Below are 19,661 nucleotides of genomic sequence, written 5' to 3' on the forward strand. Positions count from 1 at the left end.
TCCGCGGCATGTGGGATCCTCCCGGACCGGGGCACGAACCCGTATCCCCTGCATCGGCAGGCGGACTCTCAACCACTGCGCCACCAGGGAGGCCCTATAGCTCCATCTTGCATTTTCTCCCCACCCAGTCTGACAGTCTCTGCCTTTTAATTGGAGCGTTTTAACATTTCTTGTGGTACAAGTATACTGTTGCCAAATTCTAGCTTTTTTTTTTTCCCTTTTGAAAAAATCTTTAATTTGTATTCATTTTTGAAAGATATTTTCATTGGATATAGAATTCTAGGTTGACAGTCATGTTGTATCTCCCACCCTCCCCACCCCGCCCTCTGTGGGCATTTTAAAGATACTATTTTTTTTTTTTTTGAAATCTCAGATGGCTGAGTTTTTATTTTTTATTATTTTTTAAACACAAACACAATGTGCACATGACCTGTCTATTCATTTTCTTTGCTGTGCAGCCTGACATTGGGATTGGCGACTCTGATGGCCAGCGGGGCTGCTCTTTCCACAGTGGCTTTGAGTTCTTGGAGTAATCTCAGCACAGTAAGATTTGTTTCACATCAGCAGCCCTTCAAGCTCCTTGAAGTTGTGGACCAGGAACTTCCGGAAGCCACTGGGCAGCATGAGCTTTGTTTTCTTGTTGCTCCCATAACCAATGTTGGGCATCAAGATCTGTCCCTTGAATTTCCTGCGCACAGTGCCTCTGGATTTCTGCCAGTTCTGCTTAATTTTGACATATCGGTCTGACTGGTGTGGGTTGAACTTCTTGGTCTTTTTGACAGTCTTGAGCTTCATGAGGGGTTTGAGGGCGGCCATGGTGGCTGCCACCTCTGTAGGCAGGCCAAGGAAGAACTGAAGATACTGTTCCATTGTATATTTTTTGGCTTGCACAGTTGCTGATCAGAAGTCTGAAGTCATTCTTAATTTTGATTAATTTTTTTCTGGCTACTTAAAGGATTTTCCCCTTTTCATGAACTTTGAGCATTTGATTATGGTGTACCTTAGTCACTTTTGTGTTTGTTCTGCTTGGAGTGTGTTGAGCTTCTTTGTGAGTTTGTAGTTTTCATCAAACTTGGAAATTTTTCAGCCATTATTTCTTCAAATATTTTTCTTTTTTGGATTTTTTTTCCCCCTCTCTGTCCTTCATTTTGCTCAGTTTCTGTTCCTATGTTTTCAAGTGCACTTACTTTTTTTTCTGCAGTATCTAACCTATTGTCATTACCATTCAGTGAAATTTTTATTTCAGACATGTTTTTTCATCTCTGGAAGTTCTAGTTTCTTTTTATACCTCACATTTCTCTCCTTACTATGATCATGTTTTCCTTTAAATTCTTTTTTATTTATTGAGGTTTACTCGACATACCACATTATATTAATTTCAGGTGTACAACATGATTTGATATTTGTATTTTTTAAATGAGTTAAATTCTTGAATAAAGTTATGACACGTCTTAATGCTCTTGTTTGCTAATTATTCCAATTTTTCTTATTATTATAGGTCACAGTTTCCTGCTTCTTGACACATGTTGAGATTTTTGATTAGGTGCTGGGTGCTGTGAAGTTTTACATCATTGAGGGTCTGGATTGCGATCTTACTATAGAGTGTTGAGTTTTGTTCTGGTGGGTGATTAAGTTACTTTTGGTTCATTCTGATTCTTTCAAGTCCTGATCTAGGGTCGTTTTTATCCTGGGGGTGATCTGACACACACCCCCCGCCCCCCCACCAAGATGTGGCCCTTCCAGGTCTCTACTGAATGCCCTGATGGAGCAGGGAGAATGCTCCACTCTGGTGCTTGGGACTTGTGAGACCTATGAGGGTTCTGGGAACTGTTCAGCTTACAGCTTCTTCATCAGTCTTTTTTCAGTCTAGTGGAGCATCGTTCTATGCATGTACAAATTTTAATATTCAGTACAGACTTAAGGAAACCTCTGTGCAGATTTCTGGAGCTCCCTTTCTGCAAACCTCCCTCCTCTCTGGAACTCTGTCCTGCACCTTTCAGCTGACTTAGCCTCCCTGAACTCCAGTCTGTTTCCTCAATCTGTTGCTGTGATCTGCTGGGATTCCCCCCTCCCACCACTGCCCCCGCCCTGGGTCCTTGGTCTGAAATGTGCAGAAACCTGGCAGAAGCCAGGGTGGTCTTAGGGCTCCTATCATTTGTTTCTGTTCTGTCAGGAATCAAAGTCCTGTATTGCCTGCTGTCCAGTGTCTACAAACAGTGCTGTCATTTATTTTGTTTAGTTTTCTAGTTGTTTACAGTGGGAGGGTAAACCTGGTCCCTATTACTTCATCATAGGGCAGACTCTACTGGTTCATTTTGAGCAGAAGAATGATATAACTTTCATGATCCTCATCTCATCCTGAATGTGGGGTGTTGGTATTATTCCCATTATTCCCGTGGATGAGGAACTGAGGTTCAGAGAGGTTGACCAGTATACCCACAGCCCCTCAGTTATTAATGCCAAAGGTCATGCACTTGCCACTATACCGGTGCCTCTTCAACAACTTTTGTTGAATTGAATCTTATTCTTCCCAGCAAAGGACTATAGGCCATATCTTGCCTAGGACATACCCAGAGCTACACAGTCGCTGGCAGGTGTAGGATGAGCGCTGCTAGAACTGAGTGTTTTTCTGGTTGCTCAGATCTGAGCTGTGTGTGCAGTTGACCTTTGCTGTGCATCAAGGTCAGCATGTGTGCACACCTCCTGGCTGGGGAAGGTCAGTGCCTGGACAGCAGGAGTGAGAGCGCCTTTTGTCTCTACCAAACTGACACATTTCTCTCCCTGCCACTGTGGCCTTTTTTTGTTTGCCTGTTTATTTTTTAAAGCGTTCTGATGCTTTTTCTCTTCCTCCTGCCTGCTCTCTGCATTCCAGCCTCTGAGGATCCTGACTTCGGATCCTCAGCTGGTGATTTCTAAACCTTACTATTACTATTATTATTTTTAAAACCATAAACCACCCTGTCAAGATTTTTCAGGATTAAGTTGGAATTTAATTTGTAGGGATTTGTTTCAGGCTGGAAAATAAACTTGACCACTTAAAAGGGGGTCGATGTAGGGGCAGGTGTTTGAGAAGTATTGGACTTTCACAAAAGCTGGCCTGATGAGACTCATGGACCTGTGTGAGCTTAGTTCAGCTTCTGACAAGCAGTTGCCCGCTCAGACCTTTGCCCTCTTTTTTTTTTTTTTTTTTTTTTTGCGGTACTGGGCCCTCTCACGCTGTGGCCTCTCCCGTTGGGGAGCACACGCTCTGGACGCGCAGGCTCAGCGGCCATGGCTCACGGGCCCAGCCACTCTGCGGCATGTGGGATCTTCCCGGACCGGGGCACGAACCCGTGTCCCCTGGATCGGCAGGTGGACTTTCAACCACTGCGCCACCAGGGAAGCCCCCTTTGCCCTCTTTTGAAGCAGCATCATGTAAAAGATGGGAGTCTGTCTTCCTTCTCCTCATGAGGAAGCGGAATGGTCAGGATTCTCCCAGGGGTCCTCTTGGTGTTTGCATGGAATAGTTCTTCATGGTGTCCATTGCAGGACATTCAGCCTCCCAAGCCTCTGCCCTCTAAATGCCGATGGGACTCCCTGGTCACTGTGACAGCCAGAAACACCTCCACACATTTTTAAATGCCCCTGTGGGGGTGATTATGCCTCAGGGTTGAGAACCGTTGGGTCGTGACATTGCTTTGAGAGTGGCCAGATTTGTGGTTTGTCGTAGGTGAAATGTTCCAGGGAAAGACACTGTGATGGTCCTTTGCTTGCTTCATTTTGGCTTATGTATATAAAGTGGTTCCTTTGGTTTATTTTTTTTAATTAAAAAAATTAATTAAGCCCATACTTATTGAGTACAAGTGACATTCTAAATGCTAAAGATCTGCCTTCACTAAGGTGGTAAAGTGCCTGCCTTCAAGGAACTTAAAGGATAGACAGATAATAAACTAGTTATATAATGAAGAATTTCAGATGGTATTATCAAGGAAATCAACGTGCAGAGCAGTAAAGAGGAATGAAGGCTGTCTTGGTCATGAAGAAATAGTTTTCTAAAGGACACAGACAGGAGATCGGGATGGTCCATTTTAGATTACAGGTATTTCAACACGAGCTGGCAAATCATCTAGAATGTAATCATATTGGGCAATTCCCAGATTGGCGAGAAGTCCTCCGTGAGTTCACTAGTAAGGTCTGACCGACCTCAGACAGTACCGTGAGTTGGAATACGGGTGCGGAAATGCTTGTTCCTTTCTAAGCAGCCTCCGAGATTGAGTTTGGAGGTTGGGTTTTGGTGTGCTGAGACCCCAGAAGGCTCTGTGAAGCTGAGGTTTGAAGAATTTGGAGAGTGTTGCTGTTTAAATTCCTTGGTGGGGATATGCACACACATGTGTGCTTCTTATACGCCTTGAATATCCCTGGAAGAATATATAAGGAGCCAGCATCAGTGCTGTGTCCCCAAGGAAGAGGAGGCTGTTAGGATGAAAGGGAAGCTTCCTTTTAAATTTTTTTAGTATTTAATTTTTTAAAGCAGAATATATTTACATGGCTCACAGTTTAGAAAGGTACAGAAGGGTATACGATGAAAGAGACTTACTTGGTACTGTATATTGCTTAAAGTTTTTCCTCTGGCAAACATTAGCTATTCAGGGGATGAACTAATTTTAAGGGAAGTTCCTTGGAGGTAATGCCTCAGTGATTAGTTGTATCTCAGGAAGAAAGTTTTGGTTTAAATCAGAATCAGGCTTCCTAAATATTAAAGCTGTTTGTGTTAGTTTGTTTCATCTAGTCAAATAACCTACATTATTATTTATGGGGTAGTATTAAGGTTGTTGCTTAATAAAATGTAGTCTAAACAAAACTCGATTATTTTGATTAAGTAGAAGGGCTCAAATCATCTTAGTACCAGTTACTACCTGAGTCATCATGGGCAAGTTATTTAACCTCCCTTGACTCAGTTTCCTCATCAGCAATAATTTCATACATTTATTATGAGAATGAAATGAAGAGGGAGCTAAATAAATGTTAGCACTTAGTATTTACCAAATGGAGTGAAGGAAGCCCTCAGGAAGGTAATGAACTTTATATAACCCATTCAAACCAAAGCTGTTCTGCTCTTTATTGACCATTCATTCATTCAGCAAATATCTATGGAAGGCCTAATCTATGCCTGATACTGTCCTAGGCCCCAGGGATACAGTGATGAGCAAACACAGACAGTTTCTGCCCATGTGGAGTTTATAATCTGGCGAGGGACACAAACATCAATTGGATATCACACACTTAAAGTTGTAGTTCTGCCCAGCCCTTGAAGGAGAGGTATACGGTGTGAGTGTATATTAGGGAGATTTGATCGTGTCATGGCTGTCAGAGAAGGAATGCTTCCCCAAAGAAGTGACTTAACTGAAATCTGAAGGATGAATGAGATTGTCAGAGGGAAGGGAGGGAATACCTGGTGCAAAGTCCCACTGACAGAGGAAGCAAAGGCCAGTATGTCTGTTCTGCGCAGAGCTGGGGTTCGTGGTGCTACGCAGACCTGATATGTAGTCAGAGGAGACGCGTGGCCAAGCTGGGAAGGCTTTTCTGTATTAGCGTTGTTGATGTTTACTGGGGCGGGTCGGCGGATGAGATCAGATTATCGTTTTGAGGTGATAGTCTGTTTTCTGTGTGGAAAATGAATTAGAAGAGAGCCAGCGTGGATGTGCGTGAGCTGATTAGAAGGCTATTGCAGTGGTCCAGGCAGGAGATTTTGGAAGCTTGGACCTAAGTGATGACAGAAGAAATGGAGAGAAGTGGATGATTGATTCCATGGATATTTAGGAATGATTGATTCCATGGATATTTAGGAAGGCGTATTGGCAGGACTTACTCTGGCAAGTGAGGGGAAGAGCTGTCAGGGATGGCCTTTTGGATTCTAGCTTGCGTATTTTGGTGGAAGATTGTGACATTCACCCAGACAGGGAACAGTGGAAGCGTACAAATGTGGCGGAGGGAGAGGATTATGAATCTGTTATGGGATTTTGTTAAGTCCAAGTGGAGGCAGGAAGGCAGTTGGGTGTAGAACTCAGAGGTGTCTGGGCTAGAGATCTGAAAGCATGAGCTTACTGATGCCTGGAGCCTTAGGAGGGAGGGACAGTGGGGAAGGGAGAAAGGGAAAGCGTGCTCAGGTTCTCTGAGACTTTCTAGTTAGTTTCATGCTGGCTGACCTTCTTGTCCTGGCAGAAGAAGGGGCTCTTGAGACAGGACTTTGAATGAGGAGATAGAGTCCTTCCAGCAGAGTCCTTGGCCACTGTGCCCTGTGCCCACTGTGTGGTAGCAACTGGGCATGAGGAAATCTTTGGGGACCCTCTGTGGACTGGACTTTCTCCTCTTCCACCTTCTATCCTTTTTCCCAGGAGGCTTGGCACTTGCCATCTGACTAGCTGGGAGGAGTTTGGAGGCTGGCTCCTGAGACCCACAGATAGCTCATTTGTCTGGATATTATCTGTAGATAATTGGAAATTGGTTTGAACATCAGTAACAGTAAACTAATCATAACTCTCTCAGGCTGTTTGTTTCCTTCCTTTGGAGATTTGTAGATTTCCTCCCAGTCTGTCTGTCTCTGTCTCTCTCTCTCTCCCTTCCTCTGAATTTTGGCCAGATCAGCCAAGGGTCGAAGGTAAGTGTGAGGGTGAGGGGAGAGATCCAGAGAAGGAAACAGACTAGGGCCAGGCGAGTGGGCCACATGCTGCCTGGCTGTGGGTTGCTCTGCTTATCTGTCAGCTTGTCACTAGCTTATTTACCAAAAGGATTTAAACTCGGCTTTCTTTACTACTGGGGATTGGTATTCTTAGTGACAGGTGATAAATAGGAACCAGTGTCCATAGTTTGCTGCTTCCTTGGCTCCAAATAGATGCCCAGAGAAAATGCTGAGTGTGGGCAACTGGGGCCCCCTTGTGGCTGAATCTGGTTCTCCACTTTTGCTCTGCTCTTGCTGGTCAGTGGCGGGGGAGACACGGCAAAAGGGAAGTTTGGCTTTCACTTCAAGGCTTTTGTGGACTTCTCCTATTGCTGCGGATTTTGTGATGGTCCCCAGCCCCTGCTGCTCAGCTGCCAGGGCCCTCCTAAGCTAAATGCAGCCTTCTTGAGGTGCCGTGACAGTAAACCCAGAAACAGTCTCTCTGTGTTCACTGGCAAATACAGGCTCTTTTTCGGGCTGCTTCTTACAGGTAGCCCACCACAGAGCACTCTGCGGTATGGAAAACTGGTGAGAACTATGAGAACTAGTTGTGTGTGTTGCTTGAGAAGGGCGCACCTTTGGTTTTTTTGATGTCCATTGGGTGGCACTGCGATCTTACTTTTGTTTTTATTTTTCTTTGCAGCCAAGCTCTAATCCAGGAAGTGAAAATGTGGCGCCTCGAGAGCCGCTGGTAAGAAGCCACGATATATAGTATAATTTTCTAATAATTAAAATACTGAGTTTCAAGAAACCTTATGCTCCTATAGTTTTGCATCAGTAGTGCCCCTTTAGGAGTAGGTGCTCTGTGGAGACAGCCCGCGAGTGATCTCTAACTTCTGATTCCTCTTCTGGCACTCAGGGATTAGCGAGATCTCCCCTTAGTAAAGCCTGGTCTTTTCTGGAATGGAAAGCATCTGCCCCAGGTGTTACTTGTTTGAATCAGTGGTAATTAGTGGGATGCCTGAAACCTTTGGAGGCTGAGCTGGAGCGAGGTTGCTGGGCCTGACCAAGTAGCTGCTTGATTGTCTGAAATAGCCATTCTCCTCAGAGTGAGGGCACTTCAGGTGGCCTTTGAAGAATGGGTAAGGGAGAGAGTTCCATTTTTGCCTGGTCAGTAATTTGGTTTGTGATACTCATTTCCAACATTATCTGCTTATACTATTTTTTTTTTTTTTTTTTTTTGTGGTACGCGGGCCTCTCACTGTTGTGGCCTCTCCGTTGTGGAGCACAGGCTCCGGAACACGCAGGCTCAGCGGCCATGGGTCACGGGCCCAGCCGCTCTGCAGCATGTGGGATCCTCCCGGACCCGGGCACGAACCCACGTCCCCTGCATCAGCAGGTGGACTCTCAACCACTGCGCCACCAGGGAAGCCCTCTTTTTACATTTTAATCTACGGATTTAACTACTGATCACCAGAAGAGTGGCTGGACCATCTTTTGGGGCATGATTGTATAAACTTCTGGGCATTCTTTCAAGCAATGAGCCCTGGGCAATTGGCAGCCTCACTGATTTCTGGGTACTTGGAACCCTGCAGCCCCTTGGCTCTGCTAGTGTTTCTGTGCACTGGTCTTCTCCTGCTGTACTCTGCATCTGCTTGTTGGTTGGTTGTATTTTTATTTCTTTCTTTTCTGGGAGGCCCCGAGCAGTCTTCAAACCCTAGTAGCCTGCAATCATCCAGAGTTCAGACTCAGTCTCTCAAGGCCAGCTCTACAATTACCTTATATTTAATTAATATTTTTTCCCCTCTTTACGTACTTGCTGCATAATTGCTCAGAGGAAAGAAAACACATAGCAGCAATTTGTGTATATATATATATATATATATATATATATATATATATATATATATATAAACAATAATTAAAAAAAACCCTGAAATAAACTCCCATCTCATTTGGGTTGATCCTATGAGTTGTGTAATTAGGGCCCTATTAAAAGGTAGACCCTTTCTCCTTCACCTCTTTTTTTAATTAATTTTTTTATATTAAACCCCCACAGTCTCTCAGTCATGCCCTTATTGCTCTTGGTCAGCCGTGTGTGGCAGCCTGATTGAATGAGGGCCCCAGCCGAGCTGTGTGGTCTCCTGCGAGCTAGGTCTGCCTCTTGGGAGTGGCAGTGGGGAGGCACCAGGCAGAGGAGCCTCCGGGGGCTAGTGCCGGCTTGCGTGGCAGGTCGGGGGTAGAGGATGAGCTGCTGTGAACTGGCAGCAGGCCGCAGAGAGTCATGGGGTGCCAGAGAAGTGATGGGGTGGGAGCGCCCACCCACAGACAGCCCTGAGGCGCTCAGCCCAAGTCACACCTTCCCAGGGGAGATTCCTCAGGCCGTGTGTGTTAGCTGTCTCCTGGGTGCTCGGGAACAGACAATTGAAGAATAAAGCTAAGCCTTCTTCCCAAGTAATTTATATATCTTATTTGGGGAAGAAAATGCATTTGTTACATGCGAAACAATTAGCAAACAGCACAAGGCTGTATGTAATTTTAGCAAACAGTACAAAATTGTGTATAATTTGGTGCAGAATTGCCTGGCTGAGAGTATAAGAGAGCCCTCATTATTCAGAGAAGGAAGAGTTCTCTGGGGGTAGGGGGTGCTTAGGGATGGTTTTTGTGAAACTTGAAACCAGGTCTGGAGGAATAGGATAGTCCAGTGTTGAGGGAGCACCATGCTCAGTTACTTTTGGTTTTGTTTTTAACTGAGTGGGGTGCATATTTTCCACAAAATTCCTTAATGGAAGCTGCCTGTTCTCTACACTAAAAAGGCTAAGCATGGGATGCTGAAGGCAAATAAGCTTGTTCTTTGTTTTCAGAACTAGATGAGCACTTTGGAAGAATTTTTCCCTTTATTAAAAAAGTGAGTTACAACAAAAGAGGCTCTACTGACTAGTCAGTACAGTGCAAGTTTCATTGTTCGATGGATGTATTTGGGTGTCTGCATCATTGTTTTGCTCTATTTGTTAGGGAAGGAGGGCCTGATTTTCATATCTGTCTTCTCTGGGCTATAAAAACTGGCTTGTGATTTTGAGTTGATAAGTATGGTCTTGTGGTCTCTAACTGACACATTTGTGTTCATAGCCATCCCCTGGTCTTGATTCCAGCCTCATAGGGACACTGCACTTACCTTCTCTTACCCCTTCAATCCTCCTCAGCTCCCAAAAGAACCAACCCAGCAACTCTGGCCACATTAGTGGGATAATTGCTCTATAATGTCATGATGTCCTCAGGGCTGGTGATTGGTAAATAGACTCATTTTGATAAATTCTGTAAACTCCCAGTTGAAATTCTCATTGTTAATGACAAAACTCTGCCAGAGTTAAAACGGCTGATTCCTTTTTCTTTATACTTTGTTCTCTGAACTTTGCCTCCCAGGGCAAGCTCCAGAGTACTGACCTCTAGCTTCTCCCAGACCTGTTCAGAACCTTCTGTCAGTTTCCCACAGACCCATGATTTCTCATCACCTGTGTGGGCGTGTGCTTGGGCCGTCACAGAGGTTCTGGGTCGGTCCCTGCTCTGCTCAGCCAGGATCAAGTCCTGCCTAGTCAATAGATCTGTAAGAATGGGTGGACAGTTGTCTGTGTGGAGTAACTTGGTTCCTCTCTTGCTTGGATACAGAAACAGGGGTTAAGTAATGTCTTGAGAGTCCTTCTAGTCATGTGAGTTTAGGGTATTTAAGCAGCAGTAAATATGCTCCCTTGTTTCAGTACAACAAGCTCCTCAATATTCAGCAATACAGTTGCTTACCTACTTTGTACAACACTTATGGATTTGGGCTAAACTAGAATTTCAGCGTTTTGCTCTTTGACACCAACTTCTTTCTAATGGATGAATCTTCTCTTCCTCTAACCTGTAGGTATAGGTTTTGGTTTTGTTTTTTGTTTTTTTGTTTGTTTTTTGTTTCTGTCCTTTTCCCTGCATCCCTCTACCAAAATAATCCCAAACTACAATTAACGTACCTTTATAAATGATGATGGTAATTCTACTTTATCACCTTCCCTAGGATTAATATTTTTAGTATGCTGAATTCTTTTTTTTTTTAAACATTGCATTCCCATGGCTTATTTATTCTATAACTGGACGTTTGTTCCTTTTGACCATTTTCACCCATTTGCCCCACCCTCCCCTGAGTTTTTTTTTTTTTTTTTTTTTTTTTTTTTTTGCGGTACGCAGGCCTCTCACTGCTGTGGTCTCTCCCGTTGCGGAGCACAGCCTCCGGACGCTCAGGCTCAGCGGCCATGGCTCATGGGCCCAGCCGCTCCACGGCATGTGGGATCCTCCCGGACTGGGGCACGAACCCGTGTCCCGTGCATGGGCAGGCGGACTCTCAACCACTGCGCCACCAGGGAAGCCCCATTTTTTTAAAAGAAATATTTTAGGTTTCACATATCTGAAGTACGGAAGTATCATGTATCCTCAGGTTTCTCCCTGAGGCTAAGACAGAACCTTGAAGGGGGAGGGGGCAGTTCTGCATCACGTGTTTGATCTCCACCCTTCTGGGGAGCTCATCCACCTTAAGCCTGGAACACCGAGGGTTTCCTCTTTGGTTTTTAAGTAAGTTAACCAGAGGCTGGTAATCAAAAGGCCATTAATATCTTGATGAATTCAGGGAGCTAGTTTGTGAGCTTCTCTTTAAGAGAGCCGTGGCTGGTTGCCTGTCTTCTGGAGACCTCTCGCACGTACTTCTGGCATAGTCTCCCCTATATTTGTATCTTTTGTGGTTCAAGTATTGATACTTGGGTATACTTGTTGGTGGGCTCCCTGTGGATAGGTAATTCTTATGTTTTTTCCCCACCAAAACATTTCTGAAGAATGACATTCCCACGCTCAGTGCATTTCTTTGTGTATATACTCACGTACATATGTGTGTATGTGTATATCCAGAACATGTAACACACATATATTTATTTTACAAAATTCAAAGCACTTGGTGGGGAAATAAAATTGATTTTAGTAGTGTACATGTGTAAAACATGAAAGTGTTTTACAAGCACAGGGGTCATAAAACTAGCCACTTAGAGATTTCAGGAAATTGTCATTTTTCCAGGAAGAATAAATAAATATGGCAAATCTAAAGTATTAAGCATTATTATTTAAAGGGTCTGTAGTGGTTGATTTCTGTAGGTGTAGCAGAGTTAGGTTTGCTGAAGTGAACTGTAATCTCCACCTCTCGTTTCCCACTCAGGGTCTGCCTAGAAGCAGTGACTGGGGGTGATATTATAGGGATAATCCTAAATATGCTCTATTTATTTATTTGTAAATAGTGAATCAGCTGCAGATTTGGTACTTATGGTACCAAAGGCAGGAGGCACCCCTCACGGCTGCTGTGAGAAACTTGGAACCTAAATCGAGTGTCAGCAGCCAGAGGGTGGGGCTTGTGGTGCTCCTCCGTTGGGATGCTGCCATGCGTCCAGACTCCGGGTGCTGGGCTGGAGGCCTGGGCGCCTAGGTAGGAGGAAATGTTGGCTTTCCTCCTTCCCCACTCCCCTCTCATCACCTGTGGAAAACGCTGCTCTTTTAACATTGGCATCCCTTGTTGGGAGGGTGCCTGAGATTCCTGCCTGTCCTGCATATGGGGGGAGGAAACTGGAGAGAAGTAAATGCTGAAATGGATGAACTTGAGAAAAGCCTCATTCCGTCTCTGGGTGGCTTCTCTGTAGTCTCTAGGCTACTTACTGATTTTGAAATTACTGCCTCTTCCTACTCTGTCCTTCCTATTACAGACTGAGAAGGTTTGTTGAGTAGACGAGGCTGTGCCCTTTCAGTTCTTTCCTCCTTCAGGTAAATGAAGAGGTTGTTTTTTCAGTTTTAAGGTATCCTTTTACAAATAATTATTAGATGAATCGGAACTCTTAGGAATAATTAGAGAAATGGAATTTGAGATTGTTATTCAGCTTTGTTTATATTTTGGGTTTCTGGCTTTTGTGGTAATACTTTATATTTACTGTAGTTTCTGTAATCAGAGGCCCTGACTGTTGGATAACTGAACAGTGTCCTCATTCTGGAGTGCGAACCAGGGAGCTGAGCGCTCAGGTGCCTTTTTTCAGAGCCACAGTGATCAGGGGAGTTGGGTTTTTCATCTTGTCACCAGCCTCTTTCTTTGAGAAGAGGTTTCGTTTTCTCCCTTTCGTCCTGGAGACACAGAGTTCTACCCAGGCGTTGGCTGGGCATGGGATGTATAGAGCTCTTATTTGGGCAGAGTGACCTTCTGAAAATGTTTTTCTGTTGTTTTAAATCAGTCATTATCTTATTTGAAAGAATTTTTACTCAAAAGCTGCTTTTAAAGTGTGACCTAAATGTGGGTATTCCATGTGGCAAACTCAGCAAACCCCCTACGAGCCCCCAGTTTGTGAAGCACTGAATGTCATACTTAGGGCAGCCGTGTGCCCTCTGCTTTTGAGGATAATTTCAATTTAAAATATTTTAGCCCATTGTCAAACCATGCAGACCAATTTGGGTTTGAAAAATCCGCTCTTGTAGTTAACCCCACTCTGCGCTGAGAAGCTACGGGAAGATAAGTGGTGCTTTGGAGAAGGGCGTGATTGCGGCCCTCCCTCCTTCCCTCCCAGCTCTCCTTTCTTTAATGGTTTGTAGTTATAACCAAGATTTATGCCTGTTGCTCCACAAATCTTCTCTCTGCCATTATGAGTTTGTCTGCACAGTCTAGAGATGGGGCCGACGCTGAGTGATGCTTGAAGTAAATCTGCGTGGGGTGCTCCCTGACACCGAGGCTGACAGGAGCCGTCTCCTGGCCCCCCTGGATGGGGCTAGATTGCCCCTGTCGGGGAGAAGACGTGCTGCCGCTTTTGTGGCCTCTTGCCTTTGGTGGCCCTGGTGGCCCCAGTCTCCTGCTTGTCCTCACAGAGTCTGCGGGGTGGTGCCCTGGGGTAGCACCAAGAGGCCTTTCTCTGTGTGTCCGCTGTGGTCCAGTCAGGCGATGGCAAGAGCATCTTCAGGGGCAGAGCTGCCTTTTCCAGCTCGGAGGGGAGGAGCTGCTGATAGAATCAGGCACACAAGTTGATCGTACGTATATACATGGTTTAGTTTTTCCACAGTTTGCTGAAAATGGGTTTTGATGGAGAAGCGGAAGAGTAAACAGCATTCATTAAACATCGTTTTTTTCCCCTTTCCTCATACCTTCTGTTTGCTGTATCCTTTTCTTTGACTCATATCAGATCTCTTGTGAAATGAAGTGGCCGCACCAATAAATACATTTTTTTTTTTTTTTTTTTTTTTTTTTGCGGTACGTGGGCCTCTCACCGCTGCGGCCTCTCCCCTTGCGGAGCACAGGCTCCGGACGCGCAGGCTCAGCAGCCATGGCTCACGGGACCAGCCGCTCTGCGGCATATGGCATCTTCCCGGACCGGGGCACGAACCCATGTCCCCTGCATCGGCAGGCGGACTCTCAACCACTGCGCCACCAGGGAAGCCCCTAAATACATATTTTTAAGAAAGTGTCAAGAGCTTTCATTAGAAACTGATTCACTGTCATGGTGCCGGGTGCTCTTGACTGGGCAGCTCCTGGCTGGTCACATCCACACCCACACCCCTTCTGCAGACCAGGAGGGCGTCAGCTTGTCTTGAACCCGTGGGCCAGTTGATTTGTTAGCGAATTAGGCAATTTTGTTAAATATGCTATAAACAGGTAAAATATAATGTGAGCAGAGTGATCTATAAATGTTGTAAACATAAATGTAAAAGTGGGTTCTGTGAAAACTAAGCTGAATGTTTTGGTAAATGCAAACTGCTAAAAAGATTGCTGTCGTTTTAGGTGTGAGTGGGGAAGATCCTAACAATCTAGAAGTATTCTGTACTTCAGTTTGCTTTGCTAATGTCTTTTAAGGGCTCACTTTGCTTTAGAAATTGTGAAGGGTGTGTTACGGGTGAAGTTTATGCAAGAAAGACATCTGGGTACTCCGGTCTGTGGGTCCCACACTCAAAGAGAAGGTCTTGGCTCTACATCAAAAGATTAGCAAATGACTGCAGGTTTGTTTATAGGTTTTAAGTTAATGTGAAACGTTTAAGGTATGTAGATAAGACCCCATTTTTAATGATTCCCTGCTTTAACTGATTTTTCAGTTAACTGACCAATTGCTAGCTCTGATCACATAGGTCAGGAGGACTTATGCCGTATGATGTGCCGGCCTCCGTGTTGGTTTTCATTATTTTTGTTATCTTGTTTCATCCCAGCAAACCGGCGAAGATCACTCTTCCTCAGTTTACAGAGAGGAAACAAGCCCAGGGCAGTCAGGTTCCCACAGCTAGTCAGTGGCAGGGCTGGGATGTAAACCCTAACGCCCGCACTGCTGAGCTCTTCTCTCAGTCAGACTTGAGCAGGGTGGGAGGGCAGGCAGGGGCAGCGTGTCCGCCTCGCAGAGCACAGAAGTCTAGGAGAGGGCTTTGGCTTGTTCAGGTGCTGCCTGGTGAGTCTGTGCTTCCTCTGAAGCCTCTGCTTCACGCGCTCTGGCTGGTTGGAGTCTTTTCTATGCATCTTAGCTGTTGAAAAGGCACCTATTAATTTATCAGAGGTGATGTGGGCCTCCTCGTGCTTGGAGGAGGTTTCTTCACCCATGTACCTCACTAATGACAGGCTACGGGATGGAGGCGAGATAATAGGATCTTTCATCTGTCTGTGGAGCAAGGTGCTGTGTCCCTGGTAGCTTCTAGGGGGCAGCAGCCACTTATCGTTCCCTCTCCTGCTGGCAGAGGGAAGGGTCCACAATTGAGTGCTCCGCTTTTGACTCCACATAAGAAACCACAGTGTTCAGGATCTTCCGTCTCTGCTTTCTCTGCCCCCTCAGATGAATCCTTTATCTGTGTCCCCATCAGCATCCACAGATCCTTCACTGTCAGAATTAAGGCGGCAAAAGTCACTTGCTTTGAAGATAGGAGAATGTCTTCAGGAGAGTAAAATCTTGTCACATCTTACTTGTTGCCATTGATAACCCACTCTAATACTGTTTGGATGTTTTGAAACTTTCCCCTGTGGACACGGGCCTTTATTCTGTTGGGAACACCACTGTCATGTGGTTGATCATCTGTCCTTCCTGTCAGCATGTGCCTTAACCTTCCCCACCCCCACTCCCAAGCCGGGCTTACGGAGGTTTCTCTTCAATTCTAAATGACTCATTTCATAAGCACATTAAGGAGGAAACTGGATTTGCCAATCCTTTTAGCCTTTGGGGCCCAAGATGCATATGGCCAGCTTGTGCCTTGCTGAAGTGAACGACTGACTATCCCCATCCCAGAAGCGCATATTTCACCGTGGCCCTGACTCTCGGGTCTTCTTCCAGTTGTGTGGCTGAAGCAGGGGACAGAAAGGAGGAGGGCTGGTTGCAGACAGAACCGGAGTTTTGCAGTACACACGGAGAAGCAAGTTGGCCGTGACGTTTCAGCCCTGTGAGGTTTATCTAGGACTAGCTGAGACTTCTCAGTCCTGACTCCACCGTGGGAGGAGCTGGTGACCAGTGCTCCCGGGCTCTGCCTTCTTGCAGGCTTTCATCTGAGGACCCTGAGGACCCCGGCACGCTGGGGAAGGGTGGGAGCTTCCATCCCGGCTCCGAGAGTGGCTTTCCTCAGAGACAAAGGCACGCCTCCTAACCTCACCTCTCCAGCTTGCTCTCTGTCGTCTCTCTGAAAAATGGCGGTTAATAGAATCTGCTAATGAACAGAAGAAATAACTAGAAATAGTGGCAGATCATTTGACAGCAAAGTGGTTTATAACTTTTGTTTATCAAACGATGATGATTATCATTATTGTTATTTCTATTGGATTTTTGAAGAATTCAGCCTGGTCTCCAGAGCCCCATTTATAAGACACTTTATTTCTTCCTTTGTACTGTCTAGGAATAACTTTATTCCAGTGAAATCCAGGTCTGTGGTTCCGCACCCCTCCCCAGCCCCTCCCAGCTCCATTTTTCTCCCTTCCTCTCTGCTCAGCTTCCATTTACCTCAGCGGGCTCCGGCTGGTGGGGTATCCCCTGCTGACCAGACCGGCAGAGCTAATACCGGTTGGAGGAACGCTGCAGCGTTTGTTTTTGCAGTTCCTGGATCTGGTTTAATGTACAATTGATTTTTTTAATGTATTTAATCATTTTTTTCTTACCTCATAAGGATTAACCTACGCAAACCTCATTTTATCCTAACTGTGGCTTTGGGAGGAAGGAAGAAGAAAATTGAGTTTCTATAGCTTATTTTATTCTTTCACTTTTTATTTTCTGAATGGCTTTTCCTGCCAAAGCAGCTCAGTAAAATACGATGTATTTTAGTGGCCATTACTTACTCATTACTAACTGGTCTCTCCTGCTTCCCTTTGTCTGTGAACTAAATACAGGGGGGTCTAACGATAATTGGTAGCTCTATCACAGACTCGCCAATTATAGATCAACAGGGAAAACAGCCCAGTGATGGTTTGTGGTTGGCACTGGCTGCCTACCCAGCAAATTCGAGTTATCATTCTGCATCTGCCCCTGGGCTTGACCAGATTGGTCCTTTCCTAACTTTGTACCTTGGCTTCCCTGATTGCATCACATGGTCTCCCTGATGTACAGATTTCCACTTCATTTTATCCCTACGTGTGGTTTTCACATCCACCTTGTCCTTTCTTAGTTCCTGCCTCTTTGTCATGTCTACACAGTATTAACGGGGAGAGGTTTTGTTTCTGTTTTCTTTGCGGCTCCCTGGTGCCTAGAATGGTTAGGTGACAGGCTACAGATAAAAGATTCTCTTGAGACCAGCGGTTTTCTGTATAGTTTTGTCTGCCAAGTCCAAGTAAAGGCAAGTCTTTGTGGGTGCCCAGTTCAGCCCCCTTTTTGAGCGTTTATCTGATTTGTATTCCAGCTTATCCACTTTGCTCTGGCACAGGACGGGGAAAAGTTACGTCTCACTGTTAGGCTGCCAAGCTCTCGTGTAGGACTGCTAGGTGCTGAAGTGGCAAAGGAGTCCCTGTGCCGTATGGCCACATTTCCAAGCAGAATACATTTTTCGTTTGTTTGTTTCCTGGGTATTTCGCACCTAGGCCCCTTGCTGAACCCTGTATGCAGTGCGCACACATCCTTATCCCTCAGCTCCTAGCAGGAAGTAGGCACTCAGCACATGCTTGCGGCGCGTGTGTGTGTCTCTGCGTGCATGCGTGCGTGCGTGCCCGCGCGCGCTCACTTATGTGGATGGTGATGGTGAGCCAAGGGGCTGCAGTGCCCAGTTGCTGCCCACTGGGAACTCAGGGTGCAGCATTCCCACTGGTACGCAGATGTTTAGTGTACCACTGCCACGTAGGCAACATAAAGCGGGCATTTTATGAAAGGGAACATCAGAGGGAACATTACGGCTGAGGCCTTTATAGCCTTTCCATTATTATGGTTTAAATCTTGACAGTCTTTATTCACAGGGACACTGAGACCAGCAAAGACAGTGCTCACTCCCACCTCCCCATTCTCTCTCTCCACATCCTGTTCTGTAGCTGTGATAGGCATCGTTAAGTGTGCAGGCAGCAGTGCTGCTTTGTAGTTTGTCTGGAAACAGCCCCTTTTGACTCAGAAGTTGGAAACCAGATGACTCACCATTCTGTTTGTTTTATTGCAACTGTCATTTCATAAAATGCCCTGAAACCTTTAAACTGTAAATGCCAAAGTAAGGTTTTCGTCTTTCTGTTTTTATTTTGTTACCTCTTCTGCTTTCTGTGATCTTTTCTTTCATGTCTCTCTTTTCTCCTTCCCGTTCATAATTATTCTCCCTTTCATTTGTCTCTCTTTCTCCCTCTTTCTCCCTTGCACACCCACCACACTCCGCCCACTGCTTTGATGATGATCGTGATGGCATCTGTAGTTGAAGTAGGGTCTCTGCTAACATCATGATGAGTTCTCTCCAGGTTTACTGCCATCACATTGAGAGTCTACGCCCCCCAGTTTCTGTGTGTGGTTTAGAAATGGAAACATCCACGTACATTGAATTTTATAAAATACTCACTGGCTTCAGCTCTAGAAGCTAATGCCGTGTCAAATTGTAACAGGAACTCACTTTTTGTGATACTGCATTTTGCAAAATCATGGGTCTCCCCACGTATCCATTTCCTCCCTTGAATGGGTACCAGGATCACAGTGTGACTAAGATTGCTAGGCTTTCCTAGGACGGCCTGTAGGGTTCCTACTCAGAATGTTGATTGCCAGGAGAGGGCCTTGATCTTATTAACCTTTTTCTCTCCTAAGATGGCATTTACCTGGAATTCCTGAAGTAAAAGAGAGCATTCTCACGGCTTAGGTGGGGTGTCAGGATCTAAATTTTTAAGGACTTGAGCTCTCAAACTAGGACTTTTTGGATCTTTCTTCCTGCAGTTTCTGACACTGTGGCACTTGACTGAGTCACCTGATTGATGACATGAACATCATTGGGTGTTAAACACCTGGCCAGGGAAACAGGGACCCTCTGTGGATTTACTCAAAGGATGGCAGACAGATTGTGGAATTTTAATGAAGGTGGGGTGGGTCCCTGATGTTCATCTGCTTTGGAGCATAACCAAATCCCAGCATTAACTTCAGGAGTATTTGTGGGAAACCTGCACTGGTGTCAGTGGTCATATTCCACATTTATCAAATTCATAAATCTTACTGAACTAATTTTAGAAGTAGCTAGTTATAATGAAAAAGAACAATTACTTCAGATGCACAGGAGCCTCTCTTAAATGTTCCTTGTTGTTTTTCTTTTTCTTTTTTTAAAGGCCTTTGGTCTATTTGGGCCTTCAGAGTGAGCCATCCTCTGAATTCTGTTGCAGTAAAACTTTCCTATATGTCTCTAAGGAAGGAGAGTATTTTCTATGCTGTGAATGGGGGAAAATGTGATATCATTACAGTATTTAATAAATTTGACGGCTGTGAGTTTTAAACATGAGTTCTGTTAATCTGCAGGGCAGCTTTCAACATAGAATGCTGTGTTTTCACCCACTTGGCTCGATGTCTGTTTCTGACACAACCACTATTCCTGC

General features: G+C 45.2%; 1 protein-coding gene and 1 pseudogene across 1 annotated transcript in view; one reads left to right on the forward strand and one right to left on the reverse strand.

Moving 5' to 3' along the window:
* PEX14 (peroxisomal biogenesis factor 14) overlaps positions 1–19,661 on the forward strand; it is a 143,200-nt gene that overhangs the window by 16,050 nt on the left and 107,489 nt on the right. The window contains exon 2 of the mRNA XM_007463152.1: positions 7,341–7,388. Within this exon, the coding sequence (XP_007463214.1) occupies positions 7,341–7,388 (48 nt within the window). The remainder of the gene's footprint in view (positions 1–7,340; positions 7,389–19,661) is intronic.
* Positions 435–816, reverse strand: LOC103074630 (60S ribosomal protein L32 pseudogene; annotated as a pseudogene).

This window comes from Lipotes vexillifer, unplaced genomic scaffold, assembly GCF_000442215.2.
Source record: "Lipotes vexillifer unplaced genomic scaffold, Lipotes_vexillifer_v1.1 scaffold109, whole genome shotgun sequence".
In the NCBI taxonomy this organism is placed as follows: domain Eukaryota; kingdom Metazoa; phylum Chordata; class Mammalia; order Artiodactyla; family Lipotidae; genus Lipotes; species Lipotes vexillifer.